Source organism: Salvia hispanica, chromosome 6 (genome assembly GCF_029641045.1).
Source record: "Salvia hispanica isolate PSC_SH4W2 chromosome 6, Shi_PSC_v1, whole genome shotgun sequence".
Lineage (NCBI taxonomy): Eukaryota > Viridiplantae > Streptophyta > Magnoliopsida > Lamiales > Lamiaceae > Salvia > Salvia hispanica.
This window is the reverse complement of record NC_142697.1, coordinates 47,091,459-47,118,556: the sequence shown is the minus strand read 5'-3', so window position 1 is coordinate 47,118,556 and position 27,098 is coordinate 47,091,459. Positions and strand designations below refer to the sequence as shown.

General features: G+C 35.9%; 5 protein-coding genes across 7 annotated transcripts; all 5 read left to right on the top strand.

Annotated features, from left to right (window-relative positions):
* Positions 1-1,827: 1,827 nt before the first annotated feature.
* On the top strand, positions 1,828-4,674 carry LOC125208162 (uncharacterized). The gene is made up of 2 exons (XM_048107738.2): positions 1,828-3,126; positions 3,438-4,674. Exons 1-2 carry the CDS (start codon positions 2,252-2,254, stop codon positions 4,573-4,575), a joined length of 2,013 nt encoding a protein of 670 aa, XP_047963695.1. The 5' UTR covers positions 1,828-2,251; the 3' UTR covers positions 4,576-4,674.
* A 951-nt stretch (positions 4,675-5,625) lies between these two features.
* LOC125203644 (uncharacterized) lies at positions 5,626-7,649 on the top strand. Its single transcript, XM_048102036.2, has 3 exons — positions 5,626-5,700; positions 6,830-6,886; positions 7,123-7,649. The coding sequence occupies exons 2-3, from the start codon at positions 6,833-6,835 to the stop codon at positions 7,411-7,413; spliced, it is 345 nt and encodes a 114-aa protein (XP_047957993.1). The 5' UTR covers positions 5,626-5,700; positions 6,830-6,832; the 3' UTR covers positions 7,414-7,649.
* A 2,998-nt stretch (positions 7,650-10,647) lies between these two features.
* On the top strand, positions 10,648-13,226 carry LOC125204735 (uncharacterized). The gene is made up of 2 exons (XM_048103447.2): positions 10,648-11,884; positions 11,959-13,226. Exons 1-2 carry the CDS (start codon positions 10,674-10,676, stop codon positions 13,139-13,141), a joined length of 2,394 nt encoding a protein of 797 aa, XP_047959404.1. The 5' UTR covers positions 10,648-10,673; the 3' UTR covers positions 13,142-13,226.
* Positions 13,227-18,287: 5,061 nt separating this feature from the next.
* Positions 18,288-21,046, top strand: LOC125203113 (uncharacterized). The gene is made up of 2 exons (XM_048101399.2): positions 18,288-19,578; positions 19,654-21,046. Exons 1-2 carry the CDS (start codon positions 18,341-18,343, stop codon positions 20,828-20,830), a joined length of 2,415 nt encoding a protein of 804 aa, XP_047957356.2. The 5' UTR covers positions 18,288-18,340; the 3' UTR covers positions 20,831-21,046.
* A 1,860-nt stretch (positions 21,047-22,906) lies between these two features.
* Positions 22,907-25,726, top strand: LOC125204789 (uncharacterized). 3 transcript variants are annotated; one of them, XM_089060071.1, is made up of 3 exons: positions 22,907-24,191; positions 24,276-24,857; positions 24,960-25,726. In XM_089060071.1, exons 1-3 carry the CDS (start codon positions 22,945-22,947, stop codon positions 25,432-25,434), a joined length of 2,304 nt encoding a protein of 767 aa, XP_088916197.1. In that variant the 5' UTR covers positions 22,907-22,944; the 3' UTR covers positions 25,435-25,726. The 3 variants fall into 3 exon arrangements, with proteins under 3 accessions (XP_088916197.1, XP_088916198.1, XP_047959478.2); XM_089060072.1 differs by having other exon boundaries at positions 24,276-24,919; positions 25,008-25,200; XM_048103521.2 differs by having other exon boundaries at positions 24,276-25,726.
* Positions 25,727-27,098: the final 1,372 nt, after the last annotated feature.

Sequence of the window (27,098 nt, the reverse complement as noted above, 5' to 3'; positions counted from 1 at the left end):
CGGTCAAAATGAGTCGAATTATCCGGGACGGAGGGAGTATCACTCAAAGTTGAATCAAAAGAAATGAAAACATAATTATGTTGGAAAAGAAAAAAAAAAGAAAAAGAAAAAGAAAAAAGAAAAAGAAAAAGAAAAAGGAAAAGAAGATTGATTGAATGAATAACTAGTTTGTTATTAGTATGATTTAGTAACAAACAATCTCAGTGTCTATATATAGATAAACAGAGTAAAAGGAAATTAAAAGGAGGAAAAATGAGTGAGAAAGGAAAGGAGATAGTAGTAGTTGAGAAGGAAATATCACTTGACCATAATCTTAATACTCCCTCCGTCCTGGATAATTCGGGTCACTTTGACCGGGCACGAGTTTTAAGAATTGTAATGAAAAGTGGGTTGAAAAAGTTAGTGGAATGTGAGTCCTACCTTTATATGTTAGTTTTATAATAAAATGTGAGTAGGAATGAGTTAGTGGAATATGGGGTCCACTACAAAAATGGTAAAAGTGAAATGAGACAAATTATGTGGGACGGACCCAAATGGAAAACTGGGACAAATTATTCTGGACGGAGGAAGTAGTTAATATCACTCGCAGCTCTTTCAGATTCTCAATTTCTTGCATAATCGAGTATATCATCCATATTAGTTACTAACAGAAGGTAATTGAACTATATACTTTTAATAGAATTATTTTAAGAATATGGAATAGTTAATGAACTTCCAATTCTTAAAATGTGGACCACCATACCTAGGCCCAAGTAAATACATGCTTATTGTCCCTTTCTTTGTAGGAGTTTGCAGTGTAATTGATAGCTCATGTATTTAGGAATAAATGATATGCTATCTTATAGGAACATTATCCATTTGATGTACGTCTAGTTATATTTATTTTGTTTTATATGTTTAGTTTTTGATATCAAATTATTATAAGAAATAATATTACAATGGGGTATAGCATAATCTTTTTAAATTTTTCCTCTAATGAATGTTATGGACTTATACCAAAAGCTAAAGAAGAAAGAGAAAGAAAAAAAGAAAAGAAAAGAAATTTTCTTTATTTTTCATAGTTTTAAACATTATGAAAATATAATTATATTGGAAAAGCAAAAGACAAAGGGCATAGAATCTCTCGGAGAGGATCTCCTACTCCACTCCTACTCCACCTCTCACAATTCAATAAAATAATCCACCATCACTTGTTAAAATTGGTCATAATTATAATATTATTCTATTGCATTGTGAGAGGTGGAGTAGGAGTGGATTAGGAGATCCTCTCCGAGAATCTACGCACATGCTAGACTAATACTCCCCCCGTCTGTCATTAGGAGTCCCATTTATGGGCGACACGATTTTTAAGAATTGTTAAGAAAAGTGGATGGAAAAAAGTTAGTGGAATATGAGTCCCACTTGTTTATATTGGCTTTAAATGAAATATTAATGGAATGAGTTAGTGGAAGGTGGGACATTATTACTATTTATGGTAAAAATAAACTGAGACTCATATTCGCGGACGGACTAAAATGGAAAAACGGGACTCCTATTCGAGAAGTATTAAAGTTTAGGAACATACCAAAATTCAACCAAAATTTATAACATTAAAGACCAATATCTGAAAATGAAGTTGCGCTGCTAGAATCTGTGCATTGATATGTCAATAGTTATCACTCGAAGTTAAATAAAACGTTAAGAAAGAAAAAGAAAAGAAAAAGAAAAAGGAAAAGGAAAAGGAAAAGGAAAAGGAGATTGATTGAATGAATTACTAGTTTGGTAACAAACAGTCTATATATATAGAGACGTGTGATTTGAGTAGACAGCCACACACAGAGATAGAGTGAGAGGGGAAAAAAAAAAGAGAAAGAAAAATGAGTGAGAAAGGAAAGGAGATAGTAGTATTTGAGATGGAAATAAAAAAAGGAAAAATGAGGGAGACCTGGAAGGAGATAGAGGGGGATGAGAGGGAGATGGTGCTTCACTGGAGCCACGAGCATCCACTTAGTTTGGTGAAAACTCGCGAAGGAGAATACTGTTATGGGTGTGAAGAGCGGTTTAGCAGCGGAGAGCATGCTTATGGATGCAGCATTGAGGGATGTGAGTATTCAAACTTATTACACGAAGATTGTGCAGCGATGGCGAGAGAGATACAGCATCCGTTGCACCACCCTCGGCACATCCTCATCCAACAACATCTTTACACTCTAAAAGATGTGACATCTGTAAACAGATTATTCGGTCCATTGGCTACAGATGTACCTCCCAGATGGATGCCATGATTAATGCAACAACGGGTGAAGACGACAGTGATGGTGATTATGAGGAGGAGGACGGATACTGGGGCAACTTGGAACATCCAAGTCACCCCATTCATCCGTTGAAGCTGACGAAGAGAAGGTATTACCTCAACTGCAATGCCTGTGGCACCACACGCAGAGGGAGTTCCTTCATGTGCACCATAGATGCTTGTGGATATCTGATCCACCATAGATGTGCTTTGTTGCCTCTCACCATGCGTGGGGAAGAACATCATCACTATCTTTCTCTCTCTTTTCAAGTCCCACAAGAATATATTGACAATGGCTACAAATGTGATGTATGCACCAAATCATTGTTACCCGACCACTGGATATATCATTGTCGACTCTGCAGATATATTGTCCACATCGCATGTTCCTTCAGCGAGCTGTCTCGCCTATGTACCATCCAGATGCACCTGAGATGCGCACAAGCTAGTGGCATGATCGATGCAACAGGCGATCATGATGAGCAACGGAGCGACATCATAGATCATTCAAGTCATCCTGACCATAAATTGAAGTTGTTGAGGAAAAGGTGTTCCTTCAAGTGCGATGCTTGCGGAACCACACGCAGAGGGAGTTCCTACACATGCACTGCAGATGCTTGCCAGTATTTGGTCCATGAGAAATGTGCTTCCTTGCCTCAGAACTTGAAAAGGGAAGACCATCATCACTCTCTTACTCTGTCTTATCATGTCCCACTAGAATATATAAAATTTCGCTACAAATGTGATCTATGCAACAAATCCTTTCTATCCAAAACTTGGATATATCATTGTCAAATTTGCAGATTTATTGTCCACATCAAGTGCGCCTTCAACAAGCAACCTCGCATCACTGAGTATGTGCTACTATACTGTATTTTTAGGTTTTAATGATTAATTAGGTGAATTTTTTTATATTCTGGCTAGATATTCTGGCATGCCACCTCAGACCAAAACACATAGTTTTGGACATTCCGAAATGTCACATTGGAATTAGATTTAGTTTAGGCGAAATATGATTTGTGTGTGAAGTTAACTACACGCTAAAATTCATGTATATTTGTGTGGGATATCCCTATAATTGATGTACTATGTTTCAGCTATTATCCCTATTAGATTATCCTCTCCTTTTTCTTAACTATAGTGCTGTGTTTATTATGTTGACCAGAAATATTGGGAAAGACATAATCCATCTTCCGACAAATAAGGTGGCTGAGGAACTCATTACACCTTTTGTGATGAGACAAGCCGGAGGAGAAACATTGATACCACCCATTGCCATACCTAATAATGTTGATGAGTTAGTGAATGTGAAACACTATGAGTTTCTTCATCACCAACATCAACTCACTTTAGTCTCATCTGGCAATCGAAGCCAAGAAGAAGAAGAAGAAGAAGAGGAGGAGAATTATGGAGTGAGATCGGAATTGATATGTAATGGGTGCATCACTCCTATATCATCAACTAATAAGTTTTACTACATGAGTTGTAGTGAATGCAAATACAATCTTCACCTGGCCTGCTTTCACTTGCCGCCTCACCTCCTCTCTCTACCACTCCACCTTGATAATCACCCCCTACACCTCCGATCCTGTAACAAATTCCAGCCTTGGAAATGTCGTCGTTGCAGCATCTGTAAGTATGAAATGAATGGGTTGTTTTACACTTGTGCAACGTGCAGCTTCGAAGTTGATATCAAGTGTGCTTGTATGCCGGATACCATACACCATGCAGCTCATCCGCGACATCTCCTCAATTATGTGACTAATTGGAATACGCGGCGCTTGTCGTGTGCTGCTGAATGTGGCAGAGACATACTCCATCGAGATTGCTACAGGTGCTCCAGCAGCACATGTGATTTCATCGTGCACTTTTCATGCGCGGTGCTGCCGGCATCAACCACCAGCCGTAGATGGGACAAGCACCACCAGCTGCTGCTGACGTACGACGCCACTCTCGACCATCCCGGTGATTTCTACTGCAATCAGTGCGAAACACAGATGAATCCCAAGAGTTGGATGTATCACTGCCGCGCCTGCCATCTATCCTTCCATCCTAAATGCTTTCCAACTACATCCGGCGAGTTTAGAAACGTGAAGTTGGGGCAGGAATATGAAGTGAGTGCAGAAACCCATCCACACCATCTCACCTTTCAACTTCTCACCACAAAACGCCGCTGCGACATTTGTCAAATAGATAATTATGAACATGAAGGATTTTACTGTGCATTATGCAACTTCTTCATTTGTTACTATTTCTGTGGTGCAAAAATGATCAAAAATGAGGACATGAAGGCTTTCGATTGAGAGATTTTTTTGTTTGTTTGTTTGTTTCAGATCATTAGTTCAGTAGTATGTTGTTTACCGCTTCCTCTTGTATTCTTATTAGTACGTCTTTGCAATTGCTATGAGTGTTAGTTTTGAATTTAATTCTACTTTGAGAATTACTATGATATCAACTGTTTCACAGATAAAAGAAAAAAACAAAAAATATCCATTTGTTGTCGAATATGTGAAATTTAAATGTACCAGAATTAAATGTACTAGGTTGAGATGTTAGAATTTCAATTTCCCCTTATGGTAATACCAAGGTAGTCACTTTTTCAGTTTACTTTTGCATGTCTCGACACATCTTATAGCTAGTATTTTTATATGGCTGGTTTGGTAATAGGATATGACAAGATAAAAGTCAAGTTTTGGTTCAAGATAATAGTAAATTGTATTCCTTCTGTCCGCTATCAGGAGTCTTGGTTTATTATTATAGTCCGTCGGCCATTAAGAGTACCGATTTACTTTTACTATAAATAATAGGTACACCTCACTTTCAACGAACTCATTCCACTAACATTCTATTATAAAACTAATATATAAAAATGAGTTTGATATTCAATATTTTTTTTCACCCACTTTTCTTTATATTTATTTAAACCCGTGTTAAACTCAAATGAGACTTCTAATGGCGGACGAATGGAGTATTGTTATTTAGTACTCAACCGTCCTATAATAGATGTCACACTTTTTTTTTAATTTGTCCCACAAAAGATGTCACGTTAGAAAAGACAAAATTTTGTTAGTGGTTTGATGGGCCATCTTGATCAATTTTTTTTAAGAATTTGTGAATTCTGATTCAAATGTTTGAATTCTTTGGTCTTGATTCTTGTTGAAGAGAATGCCCAATTTTTTAGATCACTAGTCATTTTTGTGGATTTCCTTATGTGTTAATTCTATTCGTTGTTTTATTGTTTTAACTCGAACACAACTTGCTTCATCATTGAAAGTATACTTTTTTTTGGGTCAAATTTCTTGAATTCTTGAAAATTTTGCAAGTGGACTTACCATAGATGATGTTGGAAAACAGTGCTTTCAGACACCAACAAGAGGTTTTTGTACGATGTAGGAGTCTTTAACTGCGATGATGACGATGATAATAATGTACTCTTGCATAAGCACGTGATTGTTTGTTTGTCAAACTTGAGATCTTTGGACTCTAATATTAACTTTTATCAGTACTCCCTCGTCCCATAATAGATGGCACACTTGGGGATTGACACGAGATTTTAAGTGATGTTGTTTTGTGTGTTATGTGGAGAGAGAAAATAGTATATTTATATTAATGTGAGATGAAGCTTTTTCCAAAATAGGACATGTGACATCTTTTGTGGGACAAATTAAAAAGGAAAGTGTGACATCTGCTACGGAACGGAGGGAGTACTTTTTTGGGGGTTGGAGATGCCTTGATTGATTCTTCCCATGTTGTACTTTTTTAGGTCCATGATTTCAATATAGACTTGGGGAATTAAATTGCTCCATGATTTATGGTAGGAGCAAGTTGCTTGAATAGATAATAATCAAATGTTTTAGTGTATTAATTTAGTTTTGGTGGCTAGGGAGGAGATGAGAGATCTAATTAAGAATTTGTAAGAAAGTTTGAGTGAGAATGTGGTCCCAATTTGTCATTGTTGAAGGAGTTTGATAAAATTCTTTAATGGCAACATTAAGAGAGCCTAATTAGTACAATAATTAGATTGTTAGAGGATAATAATGGCCTTCTTAGCTAGATACTTTTGGCTATTTTTTGGGCATGATTCTTAATTATGGTTGGTGTGTGGTGATTGGAATGTTTATTATCTAATTATCTAACTTACATAAATACAATTTGTTGGAAAAATAACACATTATGATCAATTTTTGTTAGTTTTAATACTATAAATACGTTAAAGGTTGTATTTGTTTGCAATTATCTTACGATGTTTTTTTTATGAAATTGTATTTGATACAACAGTCGAGAAATCATACGGGACTTCACTACCGATGAGTTAATAATGATACGTAAAATGACATCGTTTGGTTTAAAATCATCAACAATATATTATACGTAGACGATTAGATTTTTTGGTTGTCGGATAATTGCCAACAAATTTAAACTTCATTGTTTTTTTTCCTAATTTTTAAAGTTGGATAGATTATAATTTTGACCAAATTTTTTATTCTTCCTGCAATATCCCTTCATTTAGGTAGTTGATATTTGATCGATTCTTTTTTGCACTTATATTTAATGCAGGGAATGGGCGAATTCTTGAATGAGATGACAACAATGATGAGCCAAACAAAATCCCAAGTGAGTTTTTTGCACAATGGTGTTTTTCTAAAATGATTTGGTGATTTTTTTTATATAATCTTAAAATTTGACTTGAGATCATGAAATATTGTTGTCTTCATTCTATAAGAAAAGCCTACTTTGAATAATTAGACCAAATGGATAAGGTTTTCTCATGGTAGGATTTTATTTATGATCTAAATCACCCATGACTAAGTAGTGTGTTGTGATTTCAAACAAAGTTTTGTGTATGATAGGAGAGTGGGAACGAGACATTGGAAGAACTTCAAGAACTATTCGATGAGCTCTTTGAGAGTGACATCAATGCCTTCACTGGCTCATCTCGGTCATCTACACCCCCAACACGCTCCTCCTCATCGTCCTCGGCCTCAGGCAACGAGGCCTATGGCATATCCAGCAAATGGAACTCGAAGGAAGTTGAAGCTTCCCATTTTGAAGGGTTTTGCTTAGGGACAAGTGGAGGGTCGGGGAAATGCCCCAGTGGAGAGAGCAGTCGGAAAAGGAGTGCAAGGTTAGGTCGGAGGTAGTTTCCGACCTAGCTAGCTCACTAATATGTGTGGCCATCACTATATAAAGTCGGGTTACGACTAAAAAAGGTCGGGTTGCAACGTATTTCCACCTCTAGATATTTATGGAAGATTTGAATCCATAACAACAATGATTTGATTTAGATCTCTCTTGTAACATTGTTGCATTGGTTTACTTGTATTTCCTCAAGTTTCAATGTTATTTTTGGGCTCACAAGTCACAATTTTAACTACAACTCTTTTTTGTTTAATTGCCGGCTGGCCCTCCAACTTTACGAATGGCCTAGATTCAGCCCACAAAAAAATCAAGCTACACGACATTTTCACCCCACTTGTTTATATCTTATTGCATTCTCCACCCCCACTAATTTGCAACTTGTGTTTGTACTAACTATCTTATGAAATTCAGCTTCAACTATCTTGTCCTACATTATCACTTTCTACATTAAAGTCTGTCTCATTTTACAGGTGGATATTCCGGGACCGACTCGAAAAAAGTTTGTTCATAGCTCAATTCAATAGCAAATGAGCCGAACTTGATCTCGAGTATGTACTACTTGGTTCGTGAGCTTGTAAATCGAGCACGTTCGTGAGACTTCAATCAAGTTCGTACATGACCTCTTAGTCGAACTTTTGACCAGTCGAGTTTGAATAACATGTTGATCAAAAACACATTTGAAATTTTTTTAAATGATTTGGAAAAGATAACTAAGATATGAAAAAGCAAAAGCAAAAGTAAAAACAAACGAGGAAGACGAAGGAGATTATTTATGAAGGAGATAGCTGTCACTACTACCAAGGAAGGTATTTTTGAGTGGAGAGGAAATATTTTGGGTGGTGACTGGTGCATGAAATGTGGGTCCACAAATGAAGAATGTTTAGAATGTCTTATTTATAATTGGCATTAGGGTCTTATTCTAATACTTATAGCACCCTAATCCAAAATCAAGACTAAATCTCCACTCTTGGATTTTAAAATGAGTGGATGAGATTAAAGCTCACAAATCTCAATAAATAGTAGACAAAATATCAACAAAAGGGTAATATCGTCATTATGTTATCATATGATAATTTTCGTGGGCGTTTTTTTATATCAACGTTGTGTATTACAAATATCAACAATATGACATTAGAATATCAATACAAAGACAAAAAAATATCAACACATTTTTATTGAGATTGGACATGCATAATATTGAGATTTTGTCTACAATATATTGAGATTTTTTGTTGCATTTGTTGATAAAAGCTGCTTATCAACATGTACGAAAATTGAAATATAATTTATCAAATTTCATCACCCGAACATCGTCGGAACATATGCAATTGAGATCTCGTTGGAATCCTTATTAAATTATCTTTAATTTGATATATTTTTTGCGAAAAAATAATTTAAATTGAGAGAGTTATGTAAATTTAAAGATTTGAGATGATTTTGAGGAGAGAGAAAGTAGTTAGTTATAATTACTACATATAGGATTTGACATTAATACCCTTTTAATATAATTAATAAATTATTTAAATTTAAAATATATTACACTTGGCATTATATTAACCCTAAGATCTTCTAATCTAATGGTTAAAAATTAGTCTCAATTTGAAATTGATAATTAGTTAGCAATTGATTACGTTCCGTTGGCATTATATACAATCATTTTTTCTCATATTGAAAGACATTTAAGTGATCGATGATAGTTGTCTTGTCAAGGATAAAACACACCAATGAAATACAATTTCGTTTTTCTCGAAATATACGGAAGGGATATTTAATTTTTAAAATGATACTTCAGTCGTACAAGAAATGTTATTCATGTTTGATTCGGCACGAATTTTAAAAAATGTGAAGTAAAGTGAATTGAAAAAGTTACTAGAATGTAGGTTCCACATTTTTATAGTACGTATTAGTTTTATAATAGAATGTGAAATGAGTTAGTGGAAAGCGACGTCTATTTACTCCCTCCGTTCCTTCATAGTTGAGTCATTTTTCCATTTCGGGAAGTTCCCTCATAGTTGAGTCATTTCCATTTATAGTAATTTTTTCCTCTCTCTTACTTTATTCTCTCTACTTTATTCACTTTTTACTTTATTCTCTCTACCTTTTTCTCTTTCTTACTTTTTTATCTATTTATTTAACACACTCAACATTCATTTCTTAAACACCGTGCCGAAAAGTTCCGCCTCAACTATGAGGGAACGGAGGGAGTACTAGAAATGGAAAAAAGCAAAGTGGACAACATTTCACGGACGGAGGGAGTAATTATCTTTGATCAAATTCAATAATTCTATGAACTTTAAAATTGGTTTAAAATATCATAAAATTGATTCACTCCGTGTTTTCAAATTCATGTTGTGAAATAAAATGCCTTTATAGTGAACTGAATTGCTCTTACAGTGAACTAAATTTGTGTTCTCTAGTTATGGATTTAAGCAGTAGTTGCCCTCTATCATTACTCACAATGAATTAGTAGAATATGAGATCCACTATAAAAAATGGTAAAAGTGAAATGTGACTTTATAGAACAGACGGAAATGAAAATATGTGACAAATTTTGTGAGAGAAGGGAGTATGATAATTTAGATCACTTTGTAAGTTCATGGCAAGTAGGATAAAAAATCACGTAGAAAACCACATTGATTTAGTCGTACTAAGTAGGATTAAAAAAAGCCACACACTTAAGTCTTATATGGTGATTTACTAGGCATGAGAAATTAACAAAATGAATATAGTTGGGGATCTATGATGCACAACCGAACTCTACATTAGCATGATATTGTCTGCTTTGGGCAAAACCCTTACGATTTTGCTTTTAGGGTACTCTCCCACAGGCCTCATACTAATGGAGTTGGGGTAGCCCAAATATATATTTGCAATTTTTGTTCATTCTCCAATGTGGGATATTGTTTGTCCCTACAATATTCATGATATTTTAAATTAATTTTAAAACTGATGAATTACCAAAATTCAACTAAATTTATTCCATAATTTCAAATACCAATATCCCTTTTAAAGTTGAATATGAAAACATAATTATGTTGTAAAAGAAAAGGAAAAACAAAAGGGAAAGAAAAAGAAAAAGAAAAGAGAAAGTAAAAGAAAAAGAAAAAGGAAAAGGAAAAGGAAAACAAGAATGATTGAATGAATTACTAGTTTGTTATTATGGTAACAAACAATGTCAATGTCTATATATAGATAAACAGAGTGAAAGGAAATTAACTAACAATTTCAGTGTCAGAGTGAAAGGAAATTAAAAGGTGGAAAAATGAGTGAGAAAGGAAAGGAGATAGTAGTAGTTGAGAAGGAAATAAAAAAAGAAAAAATGAGGGAGAAAGGGAAGAAGATAGAAGGGGAGGAGAGGGAGATGATTGATCATTGGAGCCACGAGCATCCACTTACTTTCGTGGATGCTCGTGGAGGAGAATACTGTTATGGGTGTGAAGATCGGTTTGGTAGCGGAGAGAAAGCTTATGGATGCAGCACCGAGGGATGTGACTACTCCAGATTATTACACGAAGAATGTGCAGTGATGGCGAGAGAGATACGACATCCATTGCACCAGTACCCTCAGCACATCCTCATCCAACACCACCAGGACCTCTATGACAGATGTCACATCTGTGAACAGAGAATCCTGTCCATTGTCTACAGGTGTAGCTTCCGCGGTTATGGTGATGAGCAAATCCCCAACATCGATATCATACAGCATCATCCAAGTCATCCCGACCATGAGTTGAAGTTGTCGCAGAGAAGGTCCACCTTTGAGTGCAATGCTTGCGGCACCATACACAGAGGGAGTTGGTACGTGTGCACCACAGATGGCTGTGGATATCGGATCCACCAGAGATGTGCTTTCTTGCCTCAAACTATCGAAAGGGAAGACCATCCTCACTCTCTTTTTCTTTCTTATAAAATCAGATTTGAGCTCTTAGGATTCTGTAGTACATGTGGCAGACTTATTGAACACAAGGGTTGGATATATCATTGCCGAATCTGCATATATTTTTATGTCCATATCACGTGTGCCTTCAACGAGCCACTGTGCGGGTTCAAGATGCACCTGAGGTGCGCACAAGGGGTTGGCGTGATTGATGATGATGATCAAAGGCGCAGCGTCATTCATCATCCAAGCCATCCCGGCCATGAATTGAAGTTGTTGAGGAGAAGGTGTTCCTTCAAGTGTGATGCTTGCTGCACCACACGCAAAGGGAGTTCCTACACCTGCGCCAATGATGATTGCCAGTATTGGATCCATGAGAAATGTGCTTCGTTGCCTCAAAGCTTCAAAAGGGAAGACCACCATCATTCTCTCTCTTTATCATTTGACGTCCCTTATGAATATCTCAATTTCAACTACAAATGTGATGTGTGCAACACATTTTTGCTACCCAACTATTGGATATATCATTGCCAAATCTGCAGATTTATTGTGCACGTCAAATGCGCCTTCAACAAGCCGCCTCCTCGCATCACTCTGTATGTTTTTATTTCAACGTTAATTCATTATTAGATCATCCTTTTCATAATTACTATGTTTTCATGTCCAACAGTGATATCGGGAGAGACATAATCCGTCTTCCTCTTCCAACAAATGAGGTAGCTGAGGAGCTAATTACACGTTTTGTGATTAGAGAAAAAGGAGGAGCATTCATGCCTAATGATGATGTCCATGAGTTGGCAAATGTGAAATACTATAAGTTCATTCATCACCAACATCAACTCACTTTAGTCTCATTTGGTGACCGAAGCCAAGAGGAAGAAGAAGAAGAAGAAGACGAGGAGAATTATGGAGTGAGATCGGAATTGATATGTGATGGGTGCATCACTCCAATATCATCAACATCAAATACTCCTAGTAGTAGTAGTAATAGTAAACATGACTACTACTATATGAGTTGCAGTGAATGCAAATACAATCTTCACGTGGCCTGCTTTCACTTGCCACCTCAACTCTCCTCGCTTTCACCTCACCACCAAAAACACCACCTACTTCTCCAATCTTGTGACAAACTTCGACCTTGGAAATGTCGACGTTGCGAGGTTTGTTGCCATCCTATGAATGGGATATTTTACAGTTGTAGAGAGTGCGACTTCAAAGTCGATATCCAATGCGCTTGTATGCCGGATACCATACACCACGCAGCTCACCCGCACCATCTCCTCAAGCATGTGACCAAGTGGGATCTAGAAAGAGATGACAACTCATGGCGCTTGACGTGTGCTGCTGGTTGTGGCGAAGACATAACCAATTATGATTGTTACAGGTGTTGCAGCAGCAGCCTCTGTGATTTCACTGTGCACCTTAGATGCGCTGTGCTGCCGGCATCAGTCAGCAGCCGTAGATGGGACCAGCACCACCCGCTGCTGCTGACGTACGACGCCACTCTCAATCGCCCTGGCGATTTCTACTGCGATCAATGCGAAAAACAAATGAATCCCAGGAGTTGGATGTATCACTGCCACGCCTGCGATCTATCCTTCCATCCGCGATGCTGTACAACTACATCCGGCAGGTATAGAAACATCAAGTTTGGTGAAAAATATGTGATCCCCAGAGCTCACTGCCACACACTCACCTATCAAATTCTTACCACAAAATACCGCTGCGACTTTTGTGGTGATAATAGGCATGAAGAGGAAGGGTTTTACTGTGCATTATGCAACTTCTTCATTTGTTTCGACCTCTGCGCTTATAAAATGATCGAAAATGGGGACACCGAGGCTGTTGGTTGAGTGATAGGAAATCATCATATTTTTATGTGTATTCTCTATGTGTTATTTTTAATTTAAAACTATAAAATTAATATCATTTCTTACATTATTTATTATCACAAAAAAGAAAAAAAAAACCTAAACTTATTACTGATAAAAGTTATTTGCCTATTATGTTTTTTTATCTCCAACCTTGAGGGCTAACTAAGCTTGATTTAATTTCTATTCTTACAATTGGTAGAATTTAATGTACCAAGATCATCATGATGTAATCAACACTTTATATTTTAAAATGTTTTTGAAACGATAACTATATATAGATATGAGAAAAGCAAAAGAGAAAGAAAAAAGAAGATTCTTTGTGAAGGAGATGTCTGTCACTGCTATTGAGGAAGGTATTTTTGCAGTGATGGTGCATAAAAATGTGGGTCCACAAATTTATTACTACATGATGAATGTGTAGAATGAAATACAATTTGGTTCAACAAAAAATGAACATGCACACATGCTAGAATTTGTGCATTGATATATCCAGTTATCACTCAAAGTTGAATCAAACGTTATGAAAACACAATTATGCTGGAAAAGACAAAGAAAAAGAGAAAGAGGCAGAAAAAGAAAAGGAAAAAAGAAAAAGAAGATTGATGAATGATTAATTTGTTACTAATTTAATACAGCTTGCTGGCATTGGAAGTTTTTGTAGTAGTATGATTTAATAGGAATAAGTAACTAACAGTTGGATGTTTTAATAGTGTTTATATATATGCATATGGTTGCGATTGACTGTTAAGTTGAAATAATGATAAGTGGATTATATTTTAAATTAAATGAATTATTAAATAAACTTAAAGAATATTAATGGTAGTTTTTATATTGTTCCCATCAAGTGTGTCTTCAACAAGCAGCCTCGCATAATTGAGTATGTGAAATATATGGAAGGGATATTTGATTTTTAAAATGATACTCCCTCGTTTACGAAATGTTGTCCATGTTTGACTTAGCGCGAGTTTTAAGAAATGTGAAGAAAAGTGAATTGAAAAAGTTGGTGGAATGTAGGTCTCATATTTATGTATTAGTTTTATAATAGAATGTGAGTCTAATGAGTTAATGTATAGAGGGTCTATTTACCAAAAATGAAAAAAAACAAAGTGGACAACATTTTGCGGACGGGCTGAAATGACAAAGTAGACAACATTTTACTCACGGAGGGAGTAATTATCTTTGATCAAATTATGATATTTTCTATAAACTTCAAATTAGTTTAAAATATCATAAAATTGATTCTCTCCATGTTTTCAAATTCGTGTCGTGAAATAAAATGCCTTCATAGTGAACTGAATTGCGTGAACTAAATTCATATTCTCTAGTTATACATTTAAGTAGCCCTATATCACTACTCATAATGAATTAGTGGAATGTGAGATCCACTATACAAAATGTGACAAATTTTATAGAATTGATGAAAATGAAAATAAGTGACAAATTTTTTAGAGTATGATAACTTAGACCACTTTGTAAGGTCATGACAAGTAGAATAAAAAACCACGTAGAAAATACATTGATTTGGTCGTAATAAGTAGGATTTTTAGAAAACCAATTACTTTAGTCGAATATGGTAATTTATTTTGCATGTGAAATGAACAAAATGAATGTAATGTTTATGATATTTTAGACTAATATTAAAACTGGTAAAATACCAAAATTCAATAAAAGTTTACTTTATAAGTTTAAAGACCAATATACAAAGAAGTTGCGCACATGATGGAATTTGTGCATTGATATAACAATAGTTATCACGCAAAGTTGAATCAAACGTTATGAAAGCATAATAGTGTTGAAAAAGAAAAAGAAAAAGAAAAAGAAAAAGGAAAAGGAAAAGGAAAAGTAAAAGAAGATTGATCGAATGAATAACTAGTTTGTTATTAGTATGATTTGGTAACAAACAATCTCAATGTCTATCTAGGGTTATGTTATATACTAAATTAGTTATAAATGCTAAACGCCAAACACATCATTATAAAATAACGCAGAGTTCATTACAACTTTATCTTAGTTCATTATAGGGAATTATGAGATTTAAAACAATGACATCATCATGCATAATTTAGAAATATGAAGTTCATTCTAAGTTTGTTATTAGTTCATTATACTTCAGATTATCAAATAATGATGTTGTTCGACGTTTATGGTTTAAGAGTGGTTTGGTATTGATCATAGTCCTGTCTATATATAGATAAACAGAGTGAAAGAAAATTAAGAGGAAAAAATGAGTGAGAAAGGAAAGGAGATAGAGGGAGATGAGATGGAGATGATTGATCATTGGAGCCACGAGCATCCACTTACTTGAAGAAGAAGAAGAAGAAGAAGAAGAAGAAGAAGAAGAAGAAGAAGAAGAAGAAGAAGAAGAAGAAGAAGAAGAAGAAGAAGAAGAAGAAGAAGAAGAAGAAGAAGAAGAAGAAGAAGAAGAAGAAGAAGAAGAAGAAGAAGATTTACTGTGCATTATGCAACTTCTTCATCTGTTTCCACGACTGCGGTGAAAGAATGATCGATAATGGTGACATCGAGGCCGTCGAATAAATGATGATAGAGATGTTGTCTACCTCTTTCCATTTTATTTTTATATTTATGCTTTTTTTATTTAATTAAGAATTACTGAGTTAGTAGATAGTGGATCTCACTTTTATATGGAGTATTAGTTTTATAATCTATTTGAGTGAAATAATTTAGTTTAATGATAGATCTGCTTACCTAAAATGGAGAAAAATAAATAAGATTTTAAATAGCGAACATCTCGAAATACCAATTGAACATTTTTTTTTTGTGATGGAGGGAGTAGTATATCATTTCTTATACATTAAATATCAGAAAAAAAAACCCATAAAATTAATGTAAAGTGAAATTTAATTTTCCTATTTTGTCCCCAATATGTTAAAAAACCCATAAAATTAATGTAAAGTGAAATTTAATTTTCCTATTTTGTCCCCAATATGTATTTAGTCTAAGGACTAATATGTTATACTTTCATACTTACCTATTATTGTTATTATTATAAATTTGTATGCTTATTGAAATTGATCTTTTTATGTGTATTAATTGTTTAAATCTAATACACTTATGAGCATCACACATATCCTCTTACTAGTCATTGTAAAAGATCCATGAAATATTGTTGTCTTCATTCTCTAAGAAAAGCCTACTTTGAATAATTCGACCAAATGGATAAGGTTTTCTCTTGGTAGGATTTTATTTTATAACATAAACCACCCATGACTAAGTAGTGTGATGTGATTTCAAACAAAGTTTTGTGTATGATAGGAGAGTGGGAACGAGACATTGGAAGAACTTCAAGAACTAGTCGACGGGCTCTTTGAGAGTGACATCAATGCCCTTGTTGGCTCATCTCGGTCAAGTACACCCCCAACGCCCTCCTCATCATCTTCCTCAGCCTCAGGCAACGAGGCCTATGGCATATCCAGCAAATGGAACTCGAAGGAAGCTGAAGCTTCCCATTTTGAAGGGTTTTGCTTAGGGACAGGTGGAGGGTCGGGGAAACGTCCCAATGGAGAGAGCAGTCGGAAAAGGAGTGCAAGGTTAGGTCGGAGGTAGTTTCCGACCTAGCTCACTTATATATGTGGGCATCACTATATAAAGTCGGGTTACGACTTAAACAAGTCGGGTTGCAACCTATTTCAACCTCTAGATATTTAAGGAAGATTTAAATTCATAACAAAAATGATTTGATTAGATCTCTCTTGTAACATTGTTGCATTGGTTTTCTTGTATTTCCTCAAGTTTCAGTGTTGTTATTTTTGGGCTCACAAGTCAACATTTTAACTACAAGTTAGACCACTTTGTAAGTTCGTGATAAGTAGGATAAAAAAATCACGTAGAAAATCACATTAATTTAGTCGTGTCAAGTATGATTAAAAAAAATTCAAATATGTTAGTCGAATATATATGGCGTTTTACTTGGCATGAGAAACTAACAAAAGAAATGTAATGTTACGATGTTTTAGACCAATTCTAAAATTGGCGAAAATACCAAAATTCAACTAAAATTTACTCCATAATTTTAAAGACCAATATCCAAGTTGCGAACTTGTGCATTGATATATCAATTAGCACTCAAAGTTGAATCAAAAGTTATGAAAGCATAATTATGTTGGAAAAAGAAAAAAAAAAGAAAAAGAAAAAGAAAAAGAAAAGAAGATTGATTGAATGAGTAACTAGTTTGTTATTATTATGATTTGGAAACAAACATTCTCAGTCTCTATATATAGATAAACAGAGTGAAAGGAAATTAAAAGGAGGAAAAATGAGTGAGAATGGAAAGGAGATAGTAGTAGTTCAGTAGGAAATATCACTCGACCATAATCTTAATATCACTCGCAGTTGTTTCAGATTCTCAATTTCTTGCATAATCAAGTATATAATCAATATTAGTTACTTTTAATAGAAATTTTTTAAGAATATGGAATAGTTAATGAACTTCCAATTCTTAAAATGTGGACCACCATACCTAGGCCCAAGTAAATACCTACTTGTAAAATAATATATATGGGCTTTATATCGAAATACATGCTTATTTTCCCTTTCTTTGTTGGAGTTTGCAGTGTAATTGATAGCTCATGTATTTAGGTATAAATGATGTGCTATCTTATAGGAACATTATCCATTTGATGTACGTCTAGTTATATTTATTTTGTTTTATACGTTTAGTTTGATATCAATACATTATGAAATAATATTACAATGGGGTATAGCATAATCCTTTTAAAATTTTCCTCTAATGAATGTTATGGATTTATACCAAAAGCTAAAGAAGAAAGAGAAAGAAAAAAGAAAAGAAATTCTTTATTTTCCAAAGTTTTAAACATTATAAAAGTATAATTGTATTTGAAATGCAAAAGACAAAGGGCATAGAATCTTGTGCACATGCTAGACTAATTTTAAAGTTTAGGAAAATACCAAAATTTATAACATTAAAGACCAATATCTGAAAATGAAGATGTGAATAGTTATCACTCAAAGTTAAATCAAACGTTAAGAAAGAAAAAGAAAAAGACAAAGAAAAAGAAGATTGATTGAGTGAATTGCAAGTTTGTTATTTATGGGATTTGGTAACAAACAGTCTCTATATATAGAGAAATGTGTGATTTGTGTAGATAACCACACACAGAGAGAAGAGTGAAAGGAAACAAAAAAAAAAAAGAGAGAAAAATGAGTGAGAAAGGAAAGGAGATGGTAGTATTTGAGAAGGAAATGAAAAAAGGAAAAATGAGGGAGAAAGGGAAGGGGATAGAGGGGGATGAGAGGGAGATGGTGGATCACTGGAGCCACGAGCATCCACTTACTTTGGTGGATACTCGCGAAAGAGAATACTGTTATGGTTGTGAATTGAGGTTTGGTAGCGGAGAGAAAGCTTATGGATGCAGCATGAAGGTATGCAGGTATGCAAAGCTATTACACGAAGAATGTGCAGCGATGGCGAGAGAGATACGGCATCCATTGCACCACCTTCACCCTCAGGCTCAGCACATCCTCATCCAACAGCACCAGCCCCACTTTGACATATGTGACATCTGTCAACAGACTATTCGGTCCATTGTCTACAGATGTAGCTTCCGTGGTTATGGTGATGAGCAAATGGCCAACATCGATATCATACAGCATCATCCAAGTCATCCCGACCATGAGTTGAAGTTGTTGCAGAGAAGGTCTATCTTTGAGTGCAATGCTTGCAACACCATACACAGCGGGAGTTGGTACATGTGCACCACAGATGGCTGTGGATATCGGATCCACCGGAGATGTGCTTCCTTGCCTCAAACTATCAAAAGGGAGGACCATCCTCACTCTCTTTTTCTCTCTTATCATGTCCCACTAGAGTATAGATATAGAGGTATCAGATATGAGTACAAATGTAATGTTTGCAGCACGAGTTTTCTACCCGAGTGTTGGATATATCATTGCCAAATCTGCATGTATATCGTCCACATCACGTGTGCCTTCAAGGAGCCACTATGCGGGTTCAACATACACCTGAGATGCGCACAAGGGGGTGGCGTGATTGATGATGAGGATCAAAGGCGCAGCGTCATTCATCATCCAAGCCATCCCGGCCATGAATTGAAGTTGTTGAGGAGAGAATGTTCCTTCAAGTGCGATGCTTGCAGAATCAAAGGGAGTTCGAGTTCATCCTACACATGCACCAATGATGATTGCCAGTATTGGATCCATGAAAAATGTGCTACTTTGCCTCAAAGCTTCAAAAGGGAAGACCACCATCACTCTCTCTCTTTATCATTTGAAGTCCCTTTTGAATATCTCAAATTCAACTACAAATGTGATGTGTGCAACACAATTTTGGTAGCCAATTATTGGATATATCATTGCCAAATCTGCAGATTTATTGTCCACGTCAAGTGCGCCTTCAACAAGCCGCCTCCTCGCAATCTGTATGTTTTTATTACAACATTTATTCATTATTAGATCATCCTTTTTCTTAGTTACTATGTTTTCATGTCCAACAGTGATATTGGGAGAGACATAATCCGTCTTCCTCTTCCAACGAATGAGGTGGCCGAGGAGCTAATTGCACCTTTTGTGATGAGACAAAGAGGAGGAGAAACATTGATACCACCCATCATCATCCCTGCTGCTGCTACTGATGAGTTGATGAAGGTGAAATATGAGTTCCTTCATCACCAACATCAACTCACTTTGTTCTCATCTAGCGATCCAAGCCAAGAAGAAGAAGAAGAAGAAGAAGAAGAAGAAAATGAGGAGAATTATGGAGTGAGATCAGAATTGATATGTGATGGGTGCATCACTCCTATATCATCATCATCAAACTACTTTATGAGCTGCAGTGAATGCAACTACAACCTTCACTTGGCTTGCTTTCACTTGCCACCTCAACTCTCCCCACTTCCACTCCACCAACGTGCTGATCACCAGCTAGTCCTCCAATCTTTGGACAAACACCAACCTTGGGAGAGGCTATCTTGCATTGTGTGTGGGTATGAAACAAATGGGCTGTTTTACACTTGTACAAAGTGCTACTTCGTAGTTGATATCAAGTGCGCTTGTATGCCGGATACCATACTTCACGCAGCTCACCCGCAGCATCTCCTCAAATACGTGACTCCGTCGGAACCAGGCATAGAGCTCGACTTATGGCACTTGTCGTGTGCTGGTTGTTACAACAACGACAACATGTTTCTTCATAATTATTACAGGTGCAGCAACAGCTCATGTGATTTCATCCTGCACATTGAATGCGCTGTTTTGCCGGCATCGGTCAGCAGCCGTAGATGGGACGAGCACCACCCACTGCTGCTGACGTACGACGCCACTCTCAATCGTCCTGGCGATTTCTACTGCGACCAATGCGAAACACAAATGAATCCCAGGAGTTGGATGTATCACTGCCGCGCCTGCGATGTATCCTTCCATCCTAAATGCTTCCCAACTACATCCGGCTGGCTTAGAAACATCAAGTTTGGGCAGGAATATGATGTGAATGCAGAAACCCATCCACACACTCTCACCTTTCAACTTCTCACCACAAAACGCCGCTGCGATATTTGTGATCGGGATATGCATGAACAAGAAGGATTTTACTGTGCATTATGCAACTTCTTCATTTGTTTCCACGACTGCGGTGAAAGAATGATCGATAATGGTGACATCGAGGCCGTCGAATAAATGATGATAGAGATGTTGTGTACCTCTTTCCATTGTACTTTTATATTTATGCTCTTTTTATTTGATTAAGAATTACTGAGTTAGTAGATCGTAGATCTCACTTTTATATGAAGTATTAGTTTTATAATTTATTTGAGTGAAATAATTTAGTTTAATGATAGATCTGCTTAGTGAAATAATGATAGATCTCGAAATACCGATGGAACATTTTTTTTACTGTGGAGGGAGTAGTATATCATTTCTTATACATTAAATATCAGAAAAAAGAAAAAAATAAACCCATAAAATGAATGTAAAATGAAATTTAATTTTCCTATTATGTCCCCAATATGTATTTAGTCTAAGGACTAATTTATTATACTTTCATCTTATAGTATTATTATTATTATTATTATAAATTTGTATGCTTATTGAAATTGATCTTTTTTATGTGTATTAATTGTTTAAATCTAATCCTCTTACTAGTCATTGTAAAATATCATGAAATATTGTTGTCTTCATTCTCTAAGAAAAGCATACTTTGAATAATTGGGCCAAATGGATAAGGTTTTCTCTTGGTAGGATTTTAAGTATGTGACCTAAATCACCCATGACTAAGTAGTGTCCTGTGATTTCAAACAAAGTTTTGTGTATGATAGGAGAGTGGGAACGAGACATTGGAAGAACTTCAAGAACTATTTGACGAGCTCTTTGAAAGTATCTCGGTCATCTACACCCCCAACGTGCTCCTCACCATCGTCCTCAGCCTCAGGCAACGAGGCCTATGGCGTATCCAGTAAATGGAACTCAAAAGAAGCTGAGGCTTCCCATTTTGAAGGATTTTGCTTAGGGAACCTCTATATATTTAAGGAAGATTTAAATCCATAACAACAATGATCTGATTAGATCTCTCTTGTAACATGGTTGTATTTGTCTTCTTATATTTCCTCAAGTTTCTATTTTGTTATTTTTGGGCTCACAATTCACAATTCTAACTACAATTCCTTATATCTGTTTATTTGTTGATTCGGTCATTCTCGTATAGTCTCATGTCATGAGGTGCCTACTCTTTTTTGTATAATTGCCGGCAGGCCCTCCAACTTTACAAGTGGCCTAGATTCAGCCCACAAATATCGTACTACATGACAGTTTCACCACATTTGTCTATATCTTATTGCATTCTCCACCCCCACTTTGCAACTTATGTTTGTACTAACTTTTCTCTTATCAAATCCAGATTCAACTATCTTGTTCTACATTATCAACTTATGTTTGTACTAACTTTCCGGGACTGATTCGAAAGAAGTTTGTTCATAGCTCAATTCAATAGCAAATGAGCCGAACTTGATCTCTACTATATACTACTTGGTTTGTGAGCTTGTTAATCGAGCACGTTCGTGAGACTTCAATCAAGTTCGTACACGACCTCTCAGTCGAACTTTTGACCAGTCGAGTTTGAATAACACGTTGATCAAAAACACATTTGAAATAATTTTGGAAATGTTTTGGAAAAGATAACTATAGATATGAAAAAGCTAAATCAAAAGAGAATGACACAGATTATTTATGTTTAGTTTGATATCAATTGATTATAAGAAATAATATTACAATGGGGTATAGCATAATCCTTTTAAAATTTTCCTCTAATGAATGTTATGGATTTATACCAAAAGCTAACGAAGAAGGAGAAAGAAAAAAGAAAAGAAATTCTTTATTTTTCAAAGTTTTAAACATTATAAAAGTATAATTATATTTGAAAAGCAAAAGACAAAGGGTATGTGCACATGCTAGACTAATTTTAAAGTTTTGGAAAATACCAAAATTCAACCAAAATTTATAACATTAAAGACCAATATCTGAAAATGAAGTTGAGTTATTAGAATATGTGCATTGATATGCCAATAGTTATCACTCGAAGTAAAATCAAACGTTAAAAAAGAAAAGAAAAAGAAAAAGAAAAAGAAAAAGGAAAAGGAAAAGGAAAAGGAAAAGAAGATTGATTGAATGAATTACTAGTTTGTTATTTATGTGATTTGGTAACAAAGAGTCTCTATATATAGAGAAATGTGTGATTTGTGTAGACAGCCAAACACAGATACAGAGTGAAAGGAAACCAAAAAAAAAAGAAAGAAAAAATGAGTGAGAAAGGAAAGGAGATAGTAGTATTTGAGAAGGAAATACAAAAAGAAAAAATGAGAGAGAAAGGGAAGGGGATAGAGGGGGATGAGAGGGAGATGGTGGATCACTGGAGCCACGAGCATCCACTTAGTTTGGTGGATGCTCGTGGAGGAGAATACTGTTACGGCTGTGAAGTGCGGTTTGGCAGTGGAGAGAGAGCTTATGGATGCAGCATGGAGGGATGCGAGTATGAAAAGCTGTTACACGAAGAATGTGCAGCGATGGCGAGAGAGATACGGCATCCATTGCACCAGTACCCTCAGGCTCAGCACATCCTCATCCAACAACACCAGCCTAAATATGCCATATGTTACATCTGTAGACAGAGAATTCGGTCCATTCTCTACAGTTGTAGCTTCCGTGGTTATGGTGATGAGCAAATGGCCAACATCGATATCATACAGCATCATCCAAGTCATCCCGACCATGAGTTGAAGTTGTTGCAGAGAAGGTCCACCTTTGAGTGCAATGCTTGCGGCACCATACACAGCGGGAGTTGGTACGTGTGCACCACAGATGGCTGTGGATATCGGATCCACCAGAGATGTGCTTCCTTGCCTCAAATTATCAAAAGGGAATACCATCCTCACTCTCTTTCTCTCTCTTATCATCTCCCACAAGAATATACGAATATTAGTATCAGACTTGTGTACAAAATATTTAGGTGTTATATATGCCAGATGAGTATTCTACCCGAGTGTTGGATATATTATTGCCAAATCTGCAGATATATTGTCCACATCACGTGTGCCTTCAATGAGCCACTATGCTGGTTCAAGATGCACCTGAGATGCGCACAAGGGGGCGGCGTGATTGATGATGAGGATCAAAGGTGCAGCGCCATTCATCATCCAAGCCATCCCTGCCATGAATTGAAGTTGTTGAGGAGAAGGTGTTCCTTCAAGTGCGATGCTTGCTGCACCACACGCAAAGAGAGTTCCTCCTACACATGCACCAATGATGATTGCCAGTATTGGATCCATGAAAAATGTGCTTCATTGCCTCAAAGCTTCAAAAGGGAAGACCACCATCACTCTCTCTCTTTATCATTTGAAGTCCCTTTTGAATATCTCATATTCAACTACAAATGTGACGTGTGCAACACATATTTGCTACCCAGCTATTGGATATATCATTGCCAAATTTGCAGATTTATTGTCCACGTCAAATGCGCCTTCAACAAGCCGCCTCCTCGCATCAATCTGTATGTTTTTATTTCTAGATCTACAACATTAATTCATTATTAGATCATCCTTTTTCATAATTTCTACGTTTTCATGTCAAACAGTAATATTGGGAGAGACATAATCCGTCTGCCTGCAAATGAGGTGGCTGAGGAGCTAATTACACCTTTTGTGATGAGAGAAAAAGGAGGAGGAGCATTCATGCCTAATGATGACGGGGATGAGTTGGTGAAGCTAAAATACTATAAGTTCATTCATCACCAACATCAACTCACTTTACTCTCATCTGGCGATCCAAGCCAAGAAGAAGAAGACGAAGAAGACGTGGAGAATTATGGAGTGAGATCAGAATTGATATGTGATGGGTGCATCACTCCTATATCTTCATCAAGTAGTAAATGTTACTACTACATGAGCTGCAGTGAATGCAAATACAATCTTCACGTGGCATGCTTTCACTTGCCACCTAACGTCCAATGTCTTCCAATCCACGACCAGGAACACCCGCTAGTCCTCCAATCTTTGGACAAACACCAACCTTGGGAGATCCAATATTGCAGTGCCTGTGGGTATCCTATGAATGGGTTGTTTTACAGTTGTAGAGAGTGCGAGTTCAAAGTAGATATCAAGTGCGCTTGTATGCCGGATACCATACTTCACGCAGCTCACCCGCAACATCTCCTCAAGTGCGTGGCTAAGGATGACCTACGCAAAGATATCAACTCATCACGCTTGTCATGTGCTGCTGGTTGTAACTGCTACAACGTGATCGATTTCGATTGTTACAGGTGTTGCAGCAGCAGCTCATGCGATTTCATTGTGCACTTTTTCTGCAGTGTGCTGCCTGCGTCGGTCAGCAGTCGTAGATGGGACGAGCGCCACCCACTGCTGCTGACGTACGACGCCACTCTCAATCGTCCTGGCGATTTCTACTGCGACCAATGCGAAGAACAAATGAATCCCAGGAGTTGGATGTATCACTGCCGCAGCTGCGATATATCCTTCCATCCGCATTGCTTTCCAACTACGTCCGGCGTGTATAGAAGCATCAAGTTGGGGCAGGAATATGATGTAATTAATGCAGAAACCCATCTACACCGTCTCACCTATCAACTTCTCACCACAAAACGCCGCTGCGACATTTGTCATCATGATACATATGAAAGGGATGGATTTTACTGTGCATTATGCAACTTCTTCATTTGTCTCTACAACTGCGGGGAAGAAATGATCGAAAATGGTGACATGAAGGCCGTTGATTGATTGAGAGAAAATCATCTGTTTCAGATAATTCGTTTAGTACTATGTCTAGAGACTAGAATGATGATGCTATACCTTAGCTTGCTGTATGTGTGTGTGTGTGTGTGTGTTTAGTTCTCCTCATTTCCATCCCCCCAAAAAAACCCATTGTGATTGAGGTTGTTGGAAGTGGTTTTGAACTGGTTTTTTTTTTCAAAGATAAAAATGTGATTTTACTCAGAATTGTAGTAGCATTGAAAGTGTTGTATATGAAGATCAAATGACAAACTGAAAAACATTAATTAGTTGTGATTAACGTTCTTAGGAGTGGTTTTGAACATGGGTTTTTCCAGTTTTCTTGATGTTAAAAAATGAAAGTATGATATTTCCTCAGTTTGATGATAAAAATGGGATCTTTATTGATGATGAATTGAAGAACTGAAAAACATAAATTTGCTGTGATTTATACTTTTATGAGTGGTTTTAAACTGTTTTTCAACAAGAAAGATCACATTTTTAAGAATTTGTGAAATTCTAGTTCAAATGTTTGAATTCTTTGGTCTTGATTCTTGTTGCAGAGAATATCCAAATTTTTAGATCACTAGTCATTTTTGTGGATTTCCTTTTGTGTAATGTGTTAATGTGTTGGTGAGTAGTTTCTATTCGTCGTTTTTAACTCAAACAAAACTCGCTTCAACATTGAAAGTATAGATTTTTTTTTTGTTTTGTCAAATTTCTTGAATTCTTAAAAATTTTACAAGTGGACTTACCATATGATGTTGTTGGAAAATAGTATTTTCAGTTTAGACACCAACCTGAGGTTTTCTCCTACTTTATTAATTATGCATTAATTCACGCGTCATTTAAAATGTCTTTATTTATTGGGACGGAAGAAGTACAATTACATTGGAAAAGCAAAAGACAAAGGACAAAGAGAAAGAAAAAGAATTGTTGATCGTGAAATAACTTGTTACTTTCATATACAATATTCGGTTTGTGTTCTTAAAAAAGAGAAATCCTCAAAGCATAATTTGTAATGATTGAGAATATATATTTAATCTCGTGAATCGAGAAAAAAAATTATTGTTCCACATGGTAAAATTAGACCCATCACAAAAAAGATAATTACATGAAAAAAACAAATTAAGGCAATGCCAAAGAAAAAAGAGATTTCTTTGACTGAAATGCTTTGGTTTTGTTAAACTCTATTCTTGCCGAGGTTGGAAGTTTTGTATGATTAAAATTGTTTGAAAGATGCGATAGTTTATCAAATTTTTTTCGAAATTAGTCATCACTCAAAGTTAAATTAAACGTTATATGAATATAAGTACTATTGGAAAAGAAAAAGGCAAGGACAAAGAGGAAAGAGGATTGTTTGGGTGAAATAAATTAAAATCCATTCATGATTATGTATTCCAAACTGTTTTAGTAACAAAGAGTCTTCATATAATTAAGTATGTCAAAGAGATACATTATCTGTTTCAGATCATTGATACAAATGTTGCACACCATTATTTTTAATTCAATTCAATTTGGTTCTTCTCTGAAAATCAAGGAAAATGAAACAAGGCACATGCATATGTTAGAAGAAATTGTGCATGGATGATGGATGTACAATTTAGTATTACTATCATTAGTTATTAGGAGTACAAAAGTTAAATTAAACATTATAATTATATGGGAAAAGC